General features: G+C 43.2%; 1 protein-coding gene across 1 annotated transcript; it reads left to right on the top strand.

Annotated features, from left to right (window-relative positions):
• Window positions 1-965: 965 nt before the first annotated feature.
• Window positions 966-10,106, top strand: LMOD2 (leiomodin 2). Its single transcript, XM_027539110.1, has 3 exons — window positions 966-1,390; window positions 7,311-8,672; window positions 9,638-10,106. Exons 1-3 carry the CDS (start codon window positions 1,118-1,120, stop codon window positions 9,662-9,664), a joined length of 1,662 nt encoding a protein of 553 aa, XP_027394911.1. The 5' UTR covers window positions 966-1,117; the 3' UTR covers window positions 9,665-10,106.
• The last annotated feature ends 11,286 nt before the right edge of the window (window positions 10,107-21,392 follow it).

Here is a 21,392-nt window from a genome sequence, read left to right as displayed (position 1 = left end):
ACTGTGTGTTTATTTCATCATATTCATAAAAATGTGGGCAAGTATATAATTTCAAATTAGCATCTCTTCAGTTTTCAGCCCAGACACAAATCCAGTTGCAAATTCTAGCTCCACCATTTCTTAGCACTGTGGTCCTGGGCTAGTTACTTAACCTCTCTGAATCTGTACTAGTAAAACATGGGTAATAGTATACACTTCATGGGACTGTGGGATTAAGTGAGATCAATGTTTAAAATGCTTAGCACTAGACTGGCATAGTGTCAGTTCATAATAAATCTTGTCCGATATTGTTATTTATCTTTTGGGGAGTTTCATTTGTGAATCAAGTTGTTTACTAATACTTAGGGGGTGAGGAGAAGGAAGCCATTTTGTGCAGAGGAGAGAGAGTGCAAAGGCTTCCACCCTTCTAGCTGTCTGACTTCACTTAATTTCTCAGAGCTTCACTTGCCAAAATCTGTAAAGGGAGATTTTAATGTAAATCATCTCTCAGGACTTATGGTTAGGAAAATTACATTCAGGCGCTTTGTAAACTGCAAATGCAATGACAATAGAAAAGTGCTATATCAGTATAACCTTCTGTTCTCATCATGCCACCCACGATATGTTTTTTAGGAGAACCAGAATAACTACTCTAAAGGCATGTGTAGTCATTTCCCATCCTGGAAGATTATAGGAAGAGAATCTTTTCATGACCATGGTGGTGGTAATGAGCCATTTTAGAAATACGTTTTTACCCTCTTGTTGTTTGAAAACAAAATAAGAAGCCGGTTACTTCCTATCTGAAGCCCTGTCTGCCTGTCCTCATGAGCCATTAGGCTCAGCTAAATATGTCCCTGGCCAGTATGTGAATAATCCCCACTGGTTCTGAGACCTCCATCCACCACTGATGTGACATTCTTTGTGTTCAAATGTCTAGCTGACGTCTGATGCTTAAAACAGCCTATGCCTTCACCCCTCTCTGCATTGTCACAGCCTGTATCACCACTCTTAAAAGGCTATCACAGGCACTCCCAACACCAGTTGCTAACCAGCCTGCCCACTCTCCTCCCTGCCTGCTGCTGGCTGCCTTGAATGCCTGGTTCCCCAAGCTCCTTGTGGGTCTGACAAAGCAGGGACCATGTCTACCTTTGGCTACAGGAGAGGACTTAGCAAATATGAATCCATCGATGAGGACGAACTCCTGGCTTCCCTGTCAGCCGAGGAGCTGAAGGAGCTAGAGAGGGAGCTGGACGACATTGAACCTGATCACAGCCTCCCGGTGGGGATGAGGCAAAAGAGTCTGACCGAGAAAACCCCCACAGGGACATTCAGCAGAGAGGCGCTGATGGCCTATTGGGAAAAGGAGTCCCAGAAACTCTTGGAGAAGGAGAGGCTGGGGGAGTGTGGAAAGGTAGGCTCTTGGATTATTTTCCTTAGCTATTCCCAATCTCCCAACCCCGAACCCAGGAATCTTTTTTATTTTTTTCTAATTTTTCATTCCTCATCACTTTTCTTACAATCCACTTGCACCTGCTATTGAAAATTTTCTCAGGCTGAAATAGTCATCTAACTTTTATCACAACCTAATGGATTATATGAAAGATTCTTAGTTGGGGGGTCCCGTCATCAACAAGGATGGGATCTTCAAGAGGAAAATAATTCGCAAGCAAAGCATGGGTTTAGATATTTTGCCAAACAAAAGTCTAATTTGAGTTATAAGTTAAGGATGTGGCATAATACTTGTTTTATACACATATATATGGCAGTTATGTAAATGTATACGGCAGCTAAGTAAATTTATTTTCTTCTAGAAAGACAATAGTGGGTAATCTGTTGCTTGGACTGTGATGGTGGCTACAATAAAACTAATTCCTTTTTCCAACACCAGGAAACGTAGGGTGGTGAGTAATATATGGGGTGGAGAGTCAGGGGACCTTATTTCTTATTCCTGCTCTGCACCCAAGTTGTAAGACCTTGAACAGAGAGTCAGTTCTGCAGAGTTCTCTTTCATATCAATGGAGGGTGTTCTTCAAACACCATTTTGAGATTTTTATGTTAAAGATTTTCCTAAGAAAATGCATGTGTGCTTGTGTAAACATACAAAATTTTACATGGAATTTCAAAATGATGGCACACATCCTGAAACCCTCCTAAGGCTCCAGGTTAAGCATCCCTGCTAGGATGATCTCTAAGATTCCTTCCTATTTTATAATGGTGATTCTGAGGCCAGAAAATGCATTTATATTAGAGGTCAGGTCTATTAAGCTCTTGTTCTCTGCTCAGTAAATAGTTAATTTGATTTGTCAAATAAATCATTCATAGAAGGAAGTTCAAAAGACTAAGCTCTGGAAATATAGTTATGGCAATAAGAATATAAAAATAACAAATTCTTGAATTTGTGGAAGAACATTGCTCAAGAGCAATAGTTTAAAACCTGTGTGCTCTACTGGAATCATCTAAGATCAAAATGGCCTGAAGCCAATGGCAAGACTTTCATAGTACTAATCCAGGAACTGTTAGATGATCTTGATGATAGAGTGTGGGGGCCACATTTGTAGCAAGATACGTGTGAGTTTTGTCCATGTCAATCATTGCAGAATGGGCCACCAGAATCAGGCCAGGGTTTGCCAAGGCCACAGTGGCAACCTGCATTGAGGGTCTGAAGGTGAGTGGTGAGAAGGAAGGATACACAAAATGGGCCAGGATTTGGGTCGGTCAATTCTTCCACAAACATAAGGTCTTTTTTTTTTTGATGTGGAAATGTGTGTCTGAAATCTGGTCAAATATACGAAGTATCACATTTTCCTAACAGTTCTTAAAGATTTTCCCTAATAAAAAAGATTAAAATTGCCTCATAATATCTAGGACAGACAGCCACTGGAGTAATCACCCAACAAAGGCATTTTAATATCATAACATATTGAGATGAGTGGAAAACAAAGGACAAAGCCTGTTGTCAGCTGTTGATGAAACCCACCTGCTCCTGCCAAAGGTTTTGCTGATCCCTGAGCCCTGCCAATGGCTTATCAGCTCAATTAGAGAGGCTGTGTGTTGATGAACTTTGATTCCTTTCTCAGCTAGTTAACTTTTCTCCCGCTCCCCTTTCCCCGCTGGCAAGTTGTCTCTAGAGTCACAAGGAGTGCTGAGCAGAAGTTTGCCAGTGGAGGGTGTCAATCCATCTCAACTCCAGGAAAAAGCTCAGAGCAGCTGACTGGTGGGTGGGTGGGGGAAAGGGTGACAGTGTAAGTGAAGAGCAGCCCAGTGTAGACCATGAGAAGGAGATGAGGGGTCATGCTTCTCAGGCTACTGTTGGCTCTGTAAATATTTATGAAAATCATGTTCAACACCTATTGAATGACAGCTTCTGTCCACCTGGACTCCCACAAACTTATCCTACATTAAACATCTCCAAGAAGCCCTGGAGACCCAAAGGTCCAACTCCTTGAGCTTGAGTATCTGCTGGGTGTCAGGCATAGGTGCCAGTAAGTACATTCACATTACTTCATTGAACTCTCACCTTCTGGATATGAGAAGTGAGCCTGGGAGAGGTTAAGAAACTCACTTGAGATTAACAGCTTCTAGCTGAAATTCAAACCAAGTCCTGTTGGCACAAAGACTGCAATTCTCAGAATGTGGGTACATCAGCAACACCTGGGACCTTCCAACTCATTCTAGGGCTCCCCCAGACCAGATGAATGAAGAACTCTGGGAGTAGGGCCCAGCACTGTGTGGCTTCACAAGCCCTCCTGGTGCTTTTGACATACCCTGTGGTTGGAGAACCGCTCAACTCTATTGCAGTTTCCTTGAGACCATCTATCCCAGGGATTTACTGATTTGTCTAAAATCAACCAGCTCTTTTTGAGGCTTCCCTGGTGGCTCAGCAGTAAAGAATCTGCCTGCCAATGCAGGAGACACGGATTCGAACCCTGAGTGGGGAAGATACTCTGGAGAAGGAAACGGCAACCCACTCCAGTGTTCTTGCCTGGAGAATTCCATGGACAGAGAAGGCTGGTGGGCTACAGTCCATTGGGTCACATCTTTGTGACCACATGTAGGACATGACTTAGTGACTAACACAATGAACAAAACCAGTTTTTTATGGGTAGAACCAGAACCAGAATGGGAAACCATGCTTACTGCCTCCTTCTTCATGTAATGGTGCCAGGGAAGTAATGAGGAGAAATGGTTGGCCACCCTCTTCTTGTTGCCTTATTTATTCCCTAAGTGTACCCATATTCGCTTCTCCCTATCGCCCCCTTCAGTGCTTCAAGCTTCCCTGCCTCACCCCACCCCAACCTTTCCACCCCCATTCTTGCAAGTGTTAGTCAATCGTGTCTGACTCTTTGTGACCCCATGGACTGTAGCCCACCAGGCTCCTCTGTCCATGGGGATTCTCCCAGCAAGAATACTAGAGTGGTTGCCATTCCCTTCTTCAAGGGATCTTCCCAACCCAGGGATAAAACCCAGGTTTCATGCATTGCAGTCAGATTCTTTACCATCTGAGCCACCAGGGAAGCCCTTGCAAGGATCTGGGTTAATTCCAGAGCAGTTGCAGATAGGTGATCTGGAACACTGCAGTCAGTCCAAATGAGAGAATTATTTTGAAAGTGGGCAACAATTGCTTTAACATCATTCTTCCTTCTTCTCTGGATATCTTTCTCCCTTTTGCTGTTCTTCTCTGAGATGTCCCCCAACTAGAGTGGCTAACCATCTTGGCTTGGACTGTGTAGATTTTAGAATGCAGAACTCTTTTCTGGAATACCTTTCAGCCCCGGGCAAACCAGGACAATCAATCACCTTCTTCCCATCCACCTGATCTGTACTCTTATCCGAGACCTCCCCTGACTTAGAGGCTGTTATGCTGTGCTGTACTTAGTTGCTCAGTCATGTCCGACTTTTTGTGACCTCATGGATTATAGCCTGCCAGGCTTCTCTGTCCATGGAATTCTCTAGGCAAGAATACTGGAGTGGGTTGCCATGCCCTCCACCAAGGGGATCTTCCCAACCCAGGGATCGAACCCAGGTCTCCTGAATTGCAGATGGATTCTTTACCAACTGAGTCACCAGGGAAGCCTGAGGCTGTTAACACCAAAGGCTGTTAACTAATGTCAATTTAGAGCCATTCAGTTAACAAATTTTACCGAGCCCCTAATACCTGCTGAGCACTGTGTGAGGTGAGAACAGACATGATCCTTTTTGTCACCCTGCAAACAGTCTTTTGGGAGAAAAAAACAAATAATTAAAGAGGTACTTTATTGGAGGAGTTACAGCATCGTGGGATCACATAACAAAGATAATTTGAGGAGATGTCAAAGAAGGCTTTCTGGAGGAAATGTCATTGAGATGTCACAGGACAACTCATTGCTGAATAAGAGTTTCAGATATGATCTCTGCAAATATATTTAAGGGAAAAATATCTCTTGAAGATAAAGCCTAAAGGTCTTTGAAAAACTAGAGGGGTACCATTTAACAGTGGTATGACAGGCAGTATACCTTGAATTTTGAGACAGGCCCCTTTCCTCCAAATACTGAAACAGCTACACACACACATACACACACACACACACACACACACACACACACACACACAGTGTCACTCTCCCTCCTGCTCCTGAACAAGTGAGTAAATTAAGACTGGACAAGCCATCCCAGGAGTGGCTGACCCCTTCCCCAGGCCATCACTTGGTGCCTGCCACTCCAAACAAGTGGATAACTGGAGGCTATTTTGTGACAGCAACTGGGCAAACAAACCTGGAGACCAGCGCAGTGTTTTCCAAAGCTCATTCCACGTGCCTCAGGCAGCAGGAGGCTGGGGTCAAAAACATTCCCATGTAGAAGGAAGAATTCTGGCTTTGGGGACAGGAAAGGGTCTTCGGGCTTTAGAGAAACTAAAGGATTAAAAAGATAGCATTAGGGAAAATCAGACTCTGTCAGCAATTGCCAGATTTTTATTTTATCAGAAAAGGTAGCGAGGAAAAGAAAAAAGTGGGGGTCAGCTGAACTTCTCAGTACAAAGTCTTGTTAACAGGAAGGACCAAGATGAAGTGAAATTGTGTTTGCCTGAAAGTCTTTCATAATTGATACCTGGTAAATAATTTAAGGCCATCAGGCTGAGGCAGTGGCTTGCTTCAAGATTTTTCTACTGTTCTCTGCTGTTTCACATAACGGTTGAAATGTAGTTAATGCCAAAGGCAATTATCTTTCCCACCTCCTGTCTTCTGAAGTCCCGTCTCATTTAACCCTATGATAACATGAAATTTCAAGCCGATTTGCTGCAAAGGATGACCCGAATGAGTTTCTGCATAGAGATGGGTTTTGATCTGCTCCCTCGGTTTTTTTCCCCAGAAAAAAGACAGAGACAGCCTCAGCTTCCAGGTGGTGTCGTCTCTGAGACCTCGTGCCAGGCTCTACTTAGAGGGAGGTGCCCAGTCTCTGTATGCACTGACATAGGACATGGCAGAGGGCTCTGGGCTCCTGTCACAGAGACTATAGGAGGCAGACTGGGGGAAGAATTTCTGCACATTAAGAAAGGGAACCCAAGGATTTCCCTGATGGTTCAGTGGTTAAAACTTTGCCTTTCAATACAGAAGGTGTAAGTTCGATCCCTGGTCAGGGAGCTAATATCCCGCATGCCTCAGGGCCAAAAAGCCAAAACACAAAGCAGAAGGAATAACGGAACAAAATCCAATATGAAGACTTTTAAAAAATGGTCCCCTCAAAAAAAATCTTAAAGAAAAGAAAGGGAACTCATAAATGTGTTATGTATTTTTGTTGTCATTTGTATGTTTGGGATGGAGAAATAAGGAAGGACAGAAGGGTGATTCCCCAAGGGACGGCTGACTCTGCTAAATTTTAAGTAGACTAGAATTTAAGTCATTCAGGAGAGGGAGTTAAGAGAATAAGAATGCTATCAAGGGTTTTCCAGAGCAGAAGCTCCCACTTATTTGTTAAAAACTGGCAAAATGATGGCGAACTCTTATTCCATCAACTGAATTCTGGATATTTATTTTGCAGAATACAAAAAAATTTCTGCAGAATACAGAAAAAGCTGGTGAAAGTTATGCAAGGAAATGTTAACCCTGTTCACCTGAACTAGGGAGATTAGTAGCTGGAGACAACTTTTTATCCTTAGAAAGTTTTGTCTTACTTGCTTGTGTTACTTTTTTAAAGAATGTATTCAGATATAATTGACATATCACATTGTGTGAGTTTTAGAGGGACCACCGTGATGATCTGGTTGCAGGTATATATTGCAAAGCCACGTGTTACTTTTGTAAAATGTAACAATGTGCTTAAAACGGCAAACCTCATGAGGATACTCTGCTCTTCAGGTTGCAGAAGAGGACAAAGAAGAGAGTGAGGAAGAGCTTGTCTTTACAGAATGTAACAGTGAGGTTTCTGAGGATGTGTACACGGAAGAGGAGGAGGAGGACGAGGACGAGGAGGAGGAGGACAGCGAAGGAGAGGAAAGAACAGGTGCGAACGCGGAAGGGATGAACGGAGCTGTGCATTCCGATAGTGTCCATTCTGACAACGCGAGGCCAAAGACGTTTAAAAGTCAAATCGAAAACATACATCTGACTAACGGCCACAGTGGAAGGAACACGGAGTCCCCCCCGGCTGCCATTCACCCCTGCGGGAACCCCACAGTGATCGAGGATGCTCTGGAAAAGATTAAAAACAACGACCCCGACACCACGGAAGTCAATCTGAACAACATCGAGAACATCACCTCGCAGACGCTCGCCCGCTTCGCCGAGGCCCTCAAGGCCAACACGGTGGTGAAGACCTTCAGCCTGGCCAACACGCGCGCCGACGACAGCGCGGCCACGGCCATCGCGGACATGCTCCGGGTCAACCGGCACATCACCAGCATCAACATCGAGTCCAACTTCATCACGGGCAAGGGCATCCTGGCCATCATGAGGGCGCTGCAGCACAACACCGTGCTCACCGAGCTGCGCTTCCACAACCAGAGGCACATCATGGGCAGCCAGGTGGAGATGGAGATCGTCAAGCTGCTGAGGGAGAACACCACGCTCCTGAGGCTGGGCTACCATTTCGAGCTGCCAGGACCAAGAATGAGCATGACCAGCCTCCTGACCAGAAACATGGATAAGCAGCGGCAGAAGCGGATGCAGGAGCAGAAACAGCAGGAGGGATACGACGGAGGAGCCAACCTTAGGACCAAAGTCTGGCAGAGAGGCACGCCAGGCTCTTCACCGTACGCGTCTCCCAAGCACTCCCCCTGGTCGTCCCCCAAACTCCCCAAGAAAGTCCAAACTGTGAGGAGCCGCCCTCCGTCTCCGGCGGCCCCGCCCCCGCCTCCGCCTCCGCCCCCTCCCCCTCCCCCACCCCCACCGCCACCTCCCCTTGCTCCCCAAAGGCTGCCACCCCCGCCTCCGCCTCCCCCGCCTCCGGCCCCAGAGAAGAAGCTCATCACCCGCAACATTGCGGAAGTCATCAAACAGCAGGAGAGTGCCCAGCGGGCATTACAAAACGGACAGAAAAAGAAAAAAGGGAAAAAGGCTAAGAAACAGCCAAACAATATCCTAAAAGAAATTAAAAATTCCCTGAGGTCGGTGCAGGAGAAGAAAATGGAAGACAGTTCCCGACCTTCTACCCCACAGAGATCAGCTCACGAGAATCTCATGGAAGCTATTCGGGGAAGCAGCATAAAACAGCTAAGGCGGGTAAGTAACCCAAAGGCAGATGGGGCGAGCACCTAGCGTAGGAGTCAGCCTCCACCGCACTCGGGTACCAAACCACCTCTCTAACACTTATCAGTATACACCAGAGCAGGCTGCCAAATCTGGAGCATCAAGAGCAGCTCACTAGAGAGAGGACGTTTCTGTTTGAGAGATGCGCTTGGTCCACCTTCTTGGCATCTCATTCTTTTAAGGGCCAGGCTCATCTTAAGACATTTCAACCTAAAAAAGAAAAAAAAATCCCAATTTCCTTAATAAGAAATCAGGGTATATGTCTCCAAAACAGATTCATCACTTGACAAAAAGTTTACCACCGAGGTGCAAGTGATTGGACTTCCCTGATGGCTCAGAAGGTAAAGCGTCTGCCTGCTATGCAGGAGATACGGGTTCGATCCCTGGGTCAGAGAGATCCTCTGGAGAAGGAAATGGCAACCCACTCCAGTTTTCTTGCCTGGAGAATCCCATGGATGGAGGAGTCTGGTAGGCTACAGTCCACGGGGTCACAAAGAATCAGACACAACTGAGCAACATTTTCCTTTTCTTTCTTTCTTGCAAGTGACTTAACACTTAATTTATAATAAAAAATTTGAACATCACCCAGCAAAAATCTGGGTTTCCCAGGTGGCACTAGGGGTAAAGAACCCACCTGCCAATGCAGGAGAGGTAAGAGACCTCTTGGGTTCAATCCCTAGGGAAGATCCCCTGGCAAAGGGCATGGCAACCCACTCCAGTATTTTTGCCTGGAGAATCCAGTGGACAGAGGAGCCTGGCGGACCACAGTCCATAGAGTCGCAAAGAGTTGGACACGACTGAAGCAATTTAGCACACACACACACAGCAATCTGAGTTCTTTCTGGAAAATACTGCTAAAGTCATACTCTACAGATATTTTTTTTTCCACTTTATCATTTGCATTGTTTTTATTGAAAGAGAATCCCCTATTTTTGTAGGTGGAAGTTCCAGAAGCTCTGCGATAAAAGCCTGATTTTTAGAAGAGGATGCAGCATTATTCAGTTGGTATTAGATAAAATGTATTGTGAGATGTTTCTAAAATACCTTCTTCAATTTGAGATGTTCTCCGACTTTAAAAATAGCCTCACCCATTAATTCCAAAGAGAATGTTAAGAAACTACCGGCATGTTTCTTCTGTAAATATGAAAATAAACTTCTTTTTTATGTCATGAGATTTGTATTGACAAGAAGCAGTTTATTTAAACATGCTCTGGACGTGTTGGTAACTCTGAGCTGTAATGAGTTCATGAAATGTGCTATTATTTTTGTAATCCTAATAAATTTGGATTGAAGTTTTTTTGTTTTTTTTTAAGCAAACTAATATTTTTTGTAAGTGGATAATCACATCTGTCAGGTGTGTATGTAACTTTGCTAAATATTAAACATATTACATTCTTACCCCCAAAATGTTTTGGGTACTTAGCATTTGCCTTTGTTTTCTCATGTCTAAGAAAATCTGATTAGAGCTCTCTCTAAAGGTCTGGAATCAAGAACCCTTTTAAAGGTCTTTTTGGTAGTGAGATACTAATAAAAGCTTGGGAAAAGACCCAACTTAACCATTGTCATCCTAGAGGCATGAATATTGGACCCAGGATGTCAACTGATACTCCCCCATTCCCATAAGGCTGATAGACACCCAGAAGTCATTCAATCATTTATAATTAAAGTTAACTGTTTCTGGAAAAAAATGGCAAATTAGAGAGTTTCTTGGTAGAGATGAAACAAGTGCTAAGGGAACACCTGGAAGATAGGCGCCCTGCATACCTGTCTTGAGGGTAATGCTAAAGAGTCACCACTCAAGTCTCCTTTGAGCTCACCCTGTGATAAGCTTTAGTTTAGTGCAGCGGTCCCCAACCTTTCTGGCACCAGGGACTGATTTCATGTAAGACAATTTTTCCATGGAAGGGGGTGGGGGAGGGGAAGATATTCTCCAGATGATTCAAGAACATTACATGTATTATGTACTTTATTTCTATTGTTATTACATCAGCTCCACCTCAGATCATCAGTCATTCTATCCTGGAGGTTGGGGACCCTGAGTTTAGTGCGTCTGTGTGCTCTGCCTTCGTAGTGGTGATGTCAGCGTCCACTACACACATGCACGGACAAGGGTGCGTGCATTTGCAATCATCCTACCCCATCTCTCTTTCATTCAAGAAAGATCTGGATTTTCAGATAAGAGGAAGATCTGTCAGAGATTACCTTCATTCCACCTGGTGCTGCACTCCAGCTTATGAAAACTACAAATCTCCTCTAAAGTCCTTCGTATTATCTTTGATTAGCAATGTTTCCTTTGTGTCCTATAGAGAATGATAGAGGTCCTGGTGAGCTCTTGGGTCACCAGGGTCTTTAATAATTATTTCCTGACTTTGTGTGGGGAGTGACTGACATTTTCTGAACTAAGTTGTATACTTTTCACAACAACATTAAAAGGTGCTCTTTCCATTTAATCCACGAGGAAAACCAGGTTCAGAGGGGCTGGGGATGCATGGGAGACTGTTTCAGAAGTCCATGCATGCTCCTTCTGCATCCCTGCATGTCTCTGCTTCCATCTGGACTCAGAGTCCTAAGGCTCCCTGTGCTTAGAAGGACAATGGGAATGTCAGTTTCCTTTAGCAGTGACTTCAGTATTTTACCCCTTTTCATGAATGTTCACAATCATGCTTATTTACTATTGTGCAAAAGAAAAAAAGCTAAAATATAGATTTTTAAAAGGCAAGCATGGGTGTGTGTGTGTGTGTGTAGTCAATTAGCACAAAAAGCCAAGACTGACCTTCCTTTCCCCGACCTCTGTGTGTGCATGAGAACAGGGCTCTTCTGAATGTGAAGAGCTTTCAGCTCCACCATGATGAAGCAAAGGAGTAAATGGTTGCTGATAAATAGATCCTTTGATAAAACCATGTATAAATCCCAGAAAAAAGGGGGTGTGCAGAGGTATGAGGAAGAGGCTAGCTCCTGGGCTGCCAAGAGATGCTAGGCTGTGGGGACTGGCTAGGCCTTCTCACCAGACAAGAGTGTTTGGGAGACAAATATCTCCTCCTTCAGATTTTGGCCTTGCTGGAAATTTTTGGGCTTCGAGAGAGAGGAGCATCCACTGATAAGGCACTTAACAAAATGGAAATAAGCATCCAGATCCCCATACTCAACCTTCAAAACATTGTAAAGCCCCTAATAAGACAAGTATGATATAGTTGGACACTAAGTTGGCATATTTTTCGTTCAAGGAAAGCATTTTTAGAATGTGATTTCAGAAGACAGCACTAGAGCCAGGCAAAGTGTCATGACTCTTCAGCCCAGAACAGGAATCCCAAGTTCATCATTCCTGCAAACTCACAGACCTGGTATGAAAGCTAGCTAGTTCATTCCCTATAAAGAGCGTTCAGCTCACTGGGAGAGGGGCTGTCCAAGACCAGATGAAGTGTTTAGACCATGATTTATATCTGCACATTAATCTCTTAAAGTACACCTCATCCTGGTTGAAACAGGGCCAAAATGCTGAGTCTCACTCTGCGTCTGGAGCCCTGCTGCCACAGGTATTCAATAACTCAGTGTCAGCAGGATCGTGATTTAATACCTGCCCTGATGCAGTTGCTCCAAGTGAGGGAGTTCAGTTCAGTTGCTCAGTCGTGTCCGACTCTTTGCGACCCCATGAATCACAGCATGCCAGGCCTCCCTATCCATCACCAACTCCCGGAGTTCACTCAGACTCACGTCCATCGAGTCAGTGATGCCATCCAGCCATCTCATCCTCTGTCGTCCCCTTCTCCTCCTGCCCCCAATCCCTCCCAACATCAGAGTCTTTTCCAACGAGTCAACTCTTCGCATGCAAAGTGAGGGAGAGGAAGAGGTAAAAAGAGACTGCAGTGCGTGTATTGAGAAGCACCATAGACAGGGGTAAATCGATATGTTCTTGAAAAGACCTCTTAACTACTTCTTTTTGTGAGAAGTTCACACTGTCTTTTCTTTGTTTCTCTGAGGTTTGGAAGGTGGGGTTTTGTTTTCATCAGTCATCAAATAGTAGATGTAAAAGTCAAAGACCTGACCTAAGAATTACAAAACTCAGAAATATTGCATTGATACTGAGGCACTGAACTTTCACAATTGTTCTCTGAGTGCCTGCCACATTCCAAATACTTCTGGACACTGAGGATGTGCAGTGAACAAAGGAGATAAAACTGCCTGTCTTCATGTCACTTACAAGTCTGGGGGAGGAAACTGACACCATTCCTTCAGGCACTGTGTCTATCAGGTGCCTCCTGTGGATGAGGCTCTCTGCTTGATGCTGGGGAGACCAAGTTGAATTAGAAAGTGTCTTTCACTTCCAATCAGGATCCTTGTTCCTTCCAGAATTTGCAGGAGGTATAGAGTCCTTTGTGAGCACTGAGGAAGCCTAATCTTCTAAAACTGGTGTTAGCAAATCTCTATAAAGGGCCAGAGATATTTAAAATATTGTATAACATATTTAAATATTTTAGACTCTGTGGGCCACTTGGTCTCTGTCACAACTACTCAACCCTGCCATTATGGGGTGAAAACAGCTACAGATAATATGCAAGTGAATGAGCATGTCTCTGTTCTAATACAACTTATTTGTTGACACAAGAATTCAAATTTCATGTAATTTTCATGTGCTGTTCATATTCTTCTTTTGATCATTTTTTCAACCATTAAAAAATGTTAAAACTCTCTTTAGTCTGCAGACTGGACAGTAGAAGAATTGGATGGGTTTGACTTGTGAGCCAGCCACTGTTTACCATAGACCCTTGACCATAAGCAGATAAGGGGTCAAGAAAAGCTTCTCAAGGAAGATGACACTTGTTTTAGAATTTTAAAGAATGGAGAAGACACCAGGCTGAAAAAGGAATCAAATGGTAGGGGTGATGAATGAGGAAAGACATTTAAGCTTGAGAGAACAGGGTCTTACAGAAAATAGAAAATCATAGGGTTAATGTCATTCTATAAAAAGCAAGAATTTGGTGAAGAGTTAATATTTCAGTCTTTCTTCTAGTATTGATAGGTTTTGTGGATTAAGAATAGTACTAGTAAATAGTTTCTGTATGGTCTTTGACAAAAGTAGTATGTGATCATTAAGACAAATTAGAATATACAGATAAGGCAAAAAACATACAAATCTCCACAATCTCACCCATGCAGAATTGCTGACAACCCTTTAGTATATCCTTTTAGACCCTTCTTAATGCATATTTAAACACACATATAACTTACATACCGTCACATAACCTACTGTATTTTATTTAAGCAATTTTAATAACTTGGATATTTAGGTTATTTTGATTAGACTGCTTATTTGGAATTTGGTTTGTTCCAACTTATCTTTTTGAGTCATTCTAACATTTAACTTTTCTGAAAAGCCCCTAGAAGAAACGACTGACTGAAAAAAATCACAGCTGAGAAGCCATCCCCCAGTTAGACAGGGTTTGTGAATACACCATCATTATGGTGCACCAAAACTGGAAATTAGGTTTCGACCAAACTGTCATGTTTACCAGCTTTCTCTCAGTCAAATCATATGCCTACTGAACCACAGAGGCATGGCTTGGTAAGACAAATTCCCAAAAGTCCATAAAATTATCTATGTCTGAATAAAAAGGCTGGAAGGGTCCAAGAGCCACAATAGTCTGCCCTGAACAACTCAGTGTAAGCTAAAGAATGGGGATTCATTCTGAGGGTCATGGCAAGCATCAAAGAATTTCAAAAAGCATGACATGATGTTTATACAGCTTTGCAAAAATATGGCTTTGGCCTGATACAAAGAGCTAACTCATTGGAAAAGACCCTGATGCTAGGAAAGATTGAGGGCAGGAGATGGGGGAAATAGAGGATAAGATGGTTGGATGGCATCATTGACTCAATGGACATGAGTTTGAACAAGGAGACAGTGAAGACAGGGAAGCCTAGCATGACAGTCCATGGGGTTGCAAAGAGTCGAATGTAACTGAGCGACTGAACAACAGCGACTGAGAGAAGAACGGACTCAGTGAGGCCCAGGCTGGTGGCAAGAAGACCAGTAAGGAGACCACTGCAATGACCTAGAAATGAAGACATGCAGACAGACTGCGAACACTGTGTAGGTGTGAAGATGTCAGAACAGATAAAGCAGAGACTGAGAAAGCGCATGCTCCACAGAATTTAGTGACTGATTAGGTGAAGGGAGGCAGGGGGCAACAGAAGAGAGGCGTCCAGGTTGATTGACATGTCCAGGCTGGGCCGTTTGGGTGGATAGTCGTGCGACAAAATGGGAGAACAGGATACAGCAAGTATTGGAGGAAGAAGATACGTTCAGTTTTAAATAGTGTTGTGTCTGAGGTACCTGTCCATTTGGAAGTAGTGATCATGGGGAAGGTAGGTTTGTGCTGGAAATAAGGATTTGTGGGGTTGAGTATGAGTAGCACTTAAAGATGGGGGTTTGGACGAGGTCACTCCAAGAAAAGGGCAGAGGCTGACTGAGTATGTTTAAAGAAAAACCAGAGGAGAGTCAGGTGGCAAAGCAGAGAGTTGCACTAAGGAAGGGCCAGTTGGCAGCGCAAAATGCCTCAGTGTGTTCCTGAGCTCAAAGGCGTTCACTCAAACTGGTGCTCTTGGCGGGAGCAAGTCCATGGGAGCCGTGAAGATGGACATCAGGTTGGAGGGGTAGAGTGCGATAACTCAAATGCTTCAGAAAATGGATATGCTCCTCTTGAAGAGGGTCGGAGCGTCCACAAACCTCAGAATTAAAAGTCACATATTCCTGGTATGTCATTGTATTGTATTATATTATATATATTGGGTTGGTCAAAAAGTTCATCTGGGTTTTTCTGTACCTTCTTATGGAAAAACTCAAATGAACATTTTTGGCCAACCAGATGTATCTACATACGCAAGTATCTACTATAATTTTTACTTGATGTGATAAAATCTTATTTATATATAATATTTACATATTTAAATACAAATACATGCATATATTATGTACATATTTTTCCTCATGTCAAATAAAAGTGACATATGTATAAAGAGATTTGCAAAAACTTAAAAAAAAAGTGACATATGTATGTGCATATGATGTGATGTGACATTAGTCACCCAGTCGTGTCCAACTCTTTGTGACCCCATGGACTGTAGCCCGCCAGGCTCCTCTGTCCTTGGGATTTTCCAGGCAAGAATACTGGAGTGGCTAGCGATTGCTTTCTCCAGGGGATGTCCCCAACCCGGGAACTGAAGCCGGGTCTCCCACCGTGCAGGCACATTCTTTACCATCTGAGCCAGCAGGGAAGACTGTATGTGCCATACACATGTATTTAATAGTCAAGATAAAGTTAACTGGAAACCTCAGTGCACCTCCGTGACAGTCCAAAGAGTTCTGAGAATTCCTGGGATGAAGAGGATAGGGGATAGAGGCTTTATCTGCTCATGGTTGTCTCTGGTTCCATGCACCAAACATGCCTCTTGCAAACCTACGGTTGCCTGGCCCTATTTCAGTCGACAGTGACCTAATGTGACAATAGACCTGTGACAATCAGCCCTCTTTCCTGGTTTCCACAGCCTCGACATTACATGAAAATTCGGGAAATGAAGGAAAGATTGTTATTACAGTAACACAGTGATTTCAAGCATATGTTACAACAGTAATAGAGGGACTAACTCCCTATTTGAGATTTTTTCCCCCTACTTACATTTTATACAACATGATAGTCTGTATTTTATTGTTAGTTTATCACTCCTTCTTCTTCTCTCATGATTGGTCTTCGTTACTATCCTCCTACATCACTCCTGGGAGTTCCAAGTTCTTTTCATTCTGTTCTGCACAGCAAATTCAACGCTCTTCAACTCCTGCCAAAGAGCAGCTCCAGTTTACTTTTGCATATGCAAACTGGTCAGAGTGGGGCAGATCAGAAGCTTTAATTTAACAGGAGTTTCCCTCAGGTTATGGCCATGAATAGAATTTCTCCTCTTAAAAATGTCATTTCCTCTCCTTAACCACCATAAAAACCTTTGAGGAGTCACTCACAATCTGTTATCTGGACTGTTGCTTCTGAACTGGCTTTTTCCTAACCAATTGCTTCCTAACTGGTTTCTCTGTCTCCATTCTCCCTCGCCCATTTTTTCTCTACTTGCTTAAGTGATATTTTTCCCAAATGCAATTTGTGATAACCCACATTCTACAGAATAAAGCTCAGCTCCCTTGGCCTGGAAAATGTGGCCCTGCCGATCTTTCATCCTCATCTTGAGGCAGGCAGTAGATGGGGCCCCCAAGGATAAACTGATTGGCAACTCATTCCCTATGGACCAAAACTCCAAGACAGGAATAGCAGGACAGTTAAAACTGGGGCCTACCCAGACCACGTATTTCTCATTCTCCAAGTCAGGAGACCTCCCCAACTATACATACTCAGGAAAGCTCCTTGGAGATCAAAATGAGAGTGATGTCAAGGGATGCTCTACCCATAGGCCTTTGTGGTATAATTCATCTTGGCTAAGAGTTGTGTGTGAACTCATGGGAGGATCCTGAGATACACCAAATATGGACTGTGACTCAGGCAAACCAAAAGGACTGGCCAAAGGAAACCCAGAAGAAATGCCCCATAAAAGTAATTCAAACTGTCAAAAGGGTGCAACTCAGCAACTCTCTCTCTCTCTGAGATAGCTCTATTTACACATACTATACTTCTTTTTTCTACTAATAAATACTTTTACTTGTTTCACTGTGTGTGTTAGCTGCTCAGTCATGTCCAACTCTTTGCAATCCTATGGACTGTAGCCCTCCAGGCCCCTCTGTCCGAGGATTTTTTCCAGGCAAGAACACTGGGGAGGGTTGCCATTCCCTTCTCTAGGGGATCTTACTGAACCAGGGATCAAACCCGGGTCTCCCGCATTGCAGGAAGATTCTTTACCATCTGAGCCATCAGGGACTACTTTCTGTCTTTGTGGGAATTCTTTTCTGAAAAGCTGAAGGGCCAGGTCCCCTGTCACAGACCACTAGCCTAGTGGCTAGGATCTGGTACTCTCACCACCATGACTCAGCCTCAATCTCTGCCTGGGAACCCAAGCCCAGCCTCAAGTCATTGTAGACTGAGACTACCCGAGATCAATCTGTCCTCATGCTCCCCATGCTTAAGCCATTCTGAGCAACGTGCAGCTCACTGAATCAGTGATGCCACCTCTTGACACACACCTTTCACAGACCATCAATCTGCCCGGAATTCCCTTCCCACTCTCTACATCTAGGGACCACCTACTCATTCTTCAGAAGACCTTGAAAGATGAGTCACTTATTGCACCAAGGAGATGGGGAAAGGGGCATCTTTCAAAGGAGATCTATTCTTTTCCACACTCTCCCTGGGTGACCTCATCCAAAGTCTCATCTTTAAATTCCACTCTTACCACATGATGCCCAAATTCTTACCTCCAGCACAAATACCACCCTTATGATTCTAAATCCACTCTTTTAAAAGAACAAGCACCCCAGACACAATGTATTTAAGGCTGAACTCATCTTCTTCCTCCATCATCCTCCCCTCTTGTATTCTACATTCCACAGTCTCACAATACTTATATATATAGCATATATAATACAAGGCAATGTATATCTTGCCTTGCATTATATATGCTATCTGTGTAGATGTCTTAATCTTCCTGCTCACCTACTGGATTCTATATCCTAGAGATCAGGGACTTTATCTTACCTTCATTGCTAATAAACAGCAAGCACTCAATACATACAAATTGGTGGAGATGATTAGCTGCTCAGCAATAAAGAGACGATGTGATCATATATCCTCTCCATTCCTCCCCAGGTGGCTAAAGGGTGATGAGGAACCAAAAATGATAGTGGTTGAGAAAGGAAGTGCAGAGGCAAGATTTATCCCAGGGTCTATGACAGGGTGGGGCTTCTCTGGTGGCTCAGTGGTAAAGAATCTGCCTGCCAATGCAGGAGACTCAGGTTCGATACCTGGGTAGGGAAGATCCCCTGGAGAAAGAAATGGCAACCCACTCCAGTATTCTTGCCTAGAAAATCCCATAGATAGAGAAATGTGGCTTGCTACAGCCTATGGGATTGCAAAGAGTTGGACTGAGTGACCAAACTACTATGACCACTCATGACAGGGCAGGAGACTGCCTTAGACTCCACTACATGTGGAGACTAAGGAGCTCGAAGGAGGGCTTCTCTAGGGAGCAGCCAGTGGTAGGCTGCCCATCTGTGTGCACGGCAGGCCAGAGCTCTAAGAATATCTGCATCCACTCTTGCTGGCTCTCTCCCCTCGAAGCCTCACTCCACCCCTTCTCCCGTGGGATCTTAGATCTGTCCTCAGGATACAGTCATGAGTGTTTGGATGAGCCGAGGACTGACAACTGGAAAACAAAAGTCTTGTTCTCTAAATAAACAATCCTGAGGTCAAATTTGTATAATCTTTAACCCCCTAACATTGAATTCATTAGACAAATTCGCACTCCAAAGCTGAAGTCTTTACTTTGATCTATTATCTACTTGTTGATTGGCTATTCTGCACTAATTTTCAGATGACTAATCACTTGTCTGAGATTTAAACCTTGTGTAATTAGCCATGTAGGCTTTATGACAAATTCAGCAACTTCTTAGCAACATGACTGTTGTGGTTATATGTTTAGAAGTTTTAAAAATTAGGTATGTATTTGGAAAGTCTGGTCATCTCTGATCAAAATCCTGTTATCCGTAGCACCAACTGTTAAATTTTCTCTCTTCCTGAATGAAATCTCAGTTGATCCATCTGTGTAGTCATTGCTGTATAGCCGTTAAGTCGTGTCTGACTCTTTTGCAACCCCATGGACTGTAGCCCATCAGGCTCCTCTGTCCATGGAATTTTCCAAGCAGGAATACTGGAGTGGGTAGCCATTTACTTCTCCAGAGGATCTTCCCAACCCAGGGATCTGAACCTGCATCTCCTGCATTGCAGGTGGATTCTTTACCTCTGAGCCACCAGTGAAGTACATAAATACAAAAATAATCTAAAGTCAGTCTCAGATTACAGTTTGGAAGTTGCCCTTCCTGCATTTCTCAAGCATTAATTCTCCTCCAAGCTGGGGCTGGGTGGCAGCCACACTTAACATACACGTGAACCAATAATCCAACAAATGGCAGTTGGAGAAACTCTTTACATTGGAGAAAAATTGGGAAACTTAAGCTTTTTTTTTTTTTTTTTGACATTTAAAGAAGTGTCAGAGGGAAAATACACTCACTTATATGTATTTGTGAACATCTTTCTGGCAGTTATACTTTAATCTGTGGCTCTTGCTTTATCATCATTTTCAGCTGGGGGGTACAGAATATGCAGGAGACCAGCAGAAAACTGAAAATAACACAGTTAGGAGGAGCACGAGCATACTCTCCAATGCATATATTTATTTTTCTCTGAATGCTGCCAAGACTTTTCGGTGACTCTTCTCTGAGACACTTGTAGGAAGTATAACAAGTGTAACAAGAAACTTGACCATCAAAACTTATGGGGATGGTATCTATGCTTCTACCCCTAGAAGCTGTCATTAATATCAATAAAATTTGTTTTTTAAAATGTGAATTATTTTTAAGAGAAGCTAAAGAATAAAAGGCAAAACAAATCCAGCTTCTTCTCCATGTATGATCATCATAAGTTAAAAGTCACCATGGGGTGAAAAAATATGAAATCAATGAAAAATGCTTAAAGAAAGAGACACATTGACAGAGGTTACTTGAAATTCAGAGACAGGATTCTGAGGTAATTCCAAATAAATTCTTGTGTAATCATTTATTAAGCATTTGGGATGACTCAAATCACTTGTAATCATTTATTAAGCATCTGGGATTATTAAGCATGCAAGTTACCTAAGCTAACATTTAAATGGAAAAAAAAATGTTTTGATGGTGATGGGAGGAGGAATGGGAATTGGGGATGAGCAAACAAAAAATGACAAAAGATTCTATTCATGAATACTCCAAAAAACTGAGGCTGTAGTAATCTCAAAACTTGCCTTGGTTTGCTTTAGTGGCTGCTGGTTTAGCTGCATGATTTTAACATATTTTTTTCTCTCTCTCTTTTAAATAGCATATCACTAAGAACAAAGCTAGTGGAGGTGATGAAATTCCAGCTGAGCTATCTCAAATCCTAAAAGATGATGCTGTGAAAGTATTGCACTCAGTATGCCAGCAAATTTGGAAAACTCAGTAGTGGCCACAGGACTGGAAAAGGTCTGTTTTCATTCCAATCTCAAACAAAGGCAATGCCAAAGAATGTTCAAACTATTGCACTGTTGCACTCATCTCATATGCTAGAAAAGTAATGCTCAAAATTCTCCAAGCTGGGCTTCAACAGTATGTGAACCAAGAACTTCCAGATGTTCAAGCTGGATTTAGAAAAGGCAGAGGAAACCACAGATCAAATTGCCAACATTGACTGGATCACAGAAAAAGCAAGAGAGTTCCAGAAAAATATCTACTTCTGCTTTATTGACTATACCAAAGCCTTTTACTGTGTGAATCAAAACAAACTGTGGAAAATTCTTAAAGAGATGGGAACACCAGACCACCTTACCTGCCTCCTGAGAAATCTGTATGCAGGTCAAGAAGCAACTGTTAGAACTGGACATGGAACAACAGACTGGTTCCAAATAGGAAAAGGAGTACATCAAGGCTGTATATTGTCACCTGCTTATTTAACTTATATGCAGAGAAAATCATGCAAA

The sequence above is a fragment of the Bos indicus x Bos taurus genome, chromosome 4 (assembly GCF_003369695.1).
Source record: "Bos indicus x Bos taurus breed Angus x Brahman F1 hybrid chromosome 4, Bos_hybrid_MaternalHap_v2.0, whole genome shotgun sequence".
In the NCBI taxonomy this organism is placed as follows: domain Eukaryota; kingdom Metazoa; phylum Chordata; class Mammalia; order Artiodactyla; family Bovidae; genus Bos; species Bos indicus x Bos taurus.
This window is presented reverse-complemented; position numbering and strand designations above follow the sequence as displayed.

Coding starts and splice junctions, on each gene's coding strand:
- LMOD2 (XM_027539110.1), top strand. CDS start 1,118: ATGTCTACCTTTGGCTACAGGAGAGGACTTAGCAAATATGAATCCATC. Junction 1,391..7,310: donor GGCTGGGGGAGTGTGGAAAG/GTAGGCTCTTGG, acceptor TCTGCTCTTCAG/GTTGCAGAAGAGGACAAAGA. Junction 8,673..9,637: donor GCATAAAACAGCTAAGGCGG/GTAAGTAACCCA, acceptor CTATTTTTGTAG/GTGGAAGTTCCAGAAGCTCT.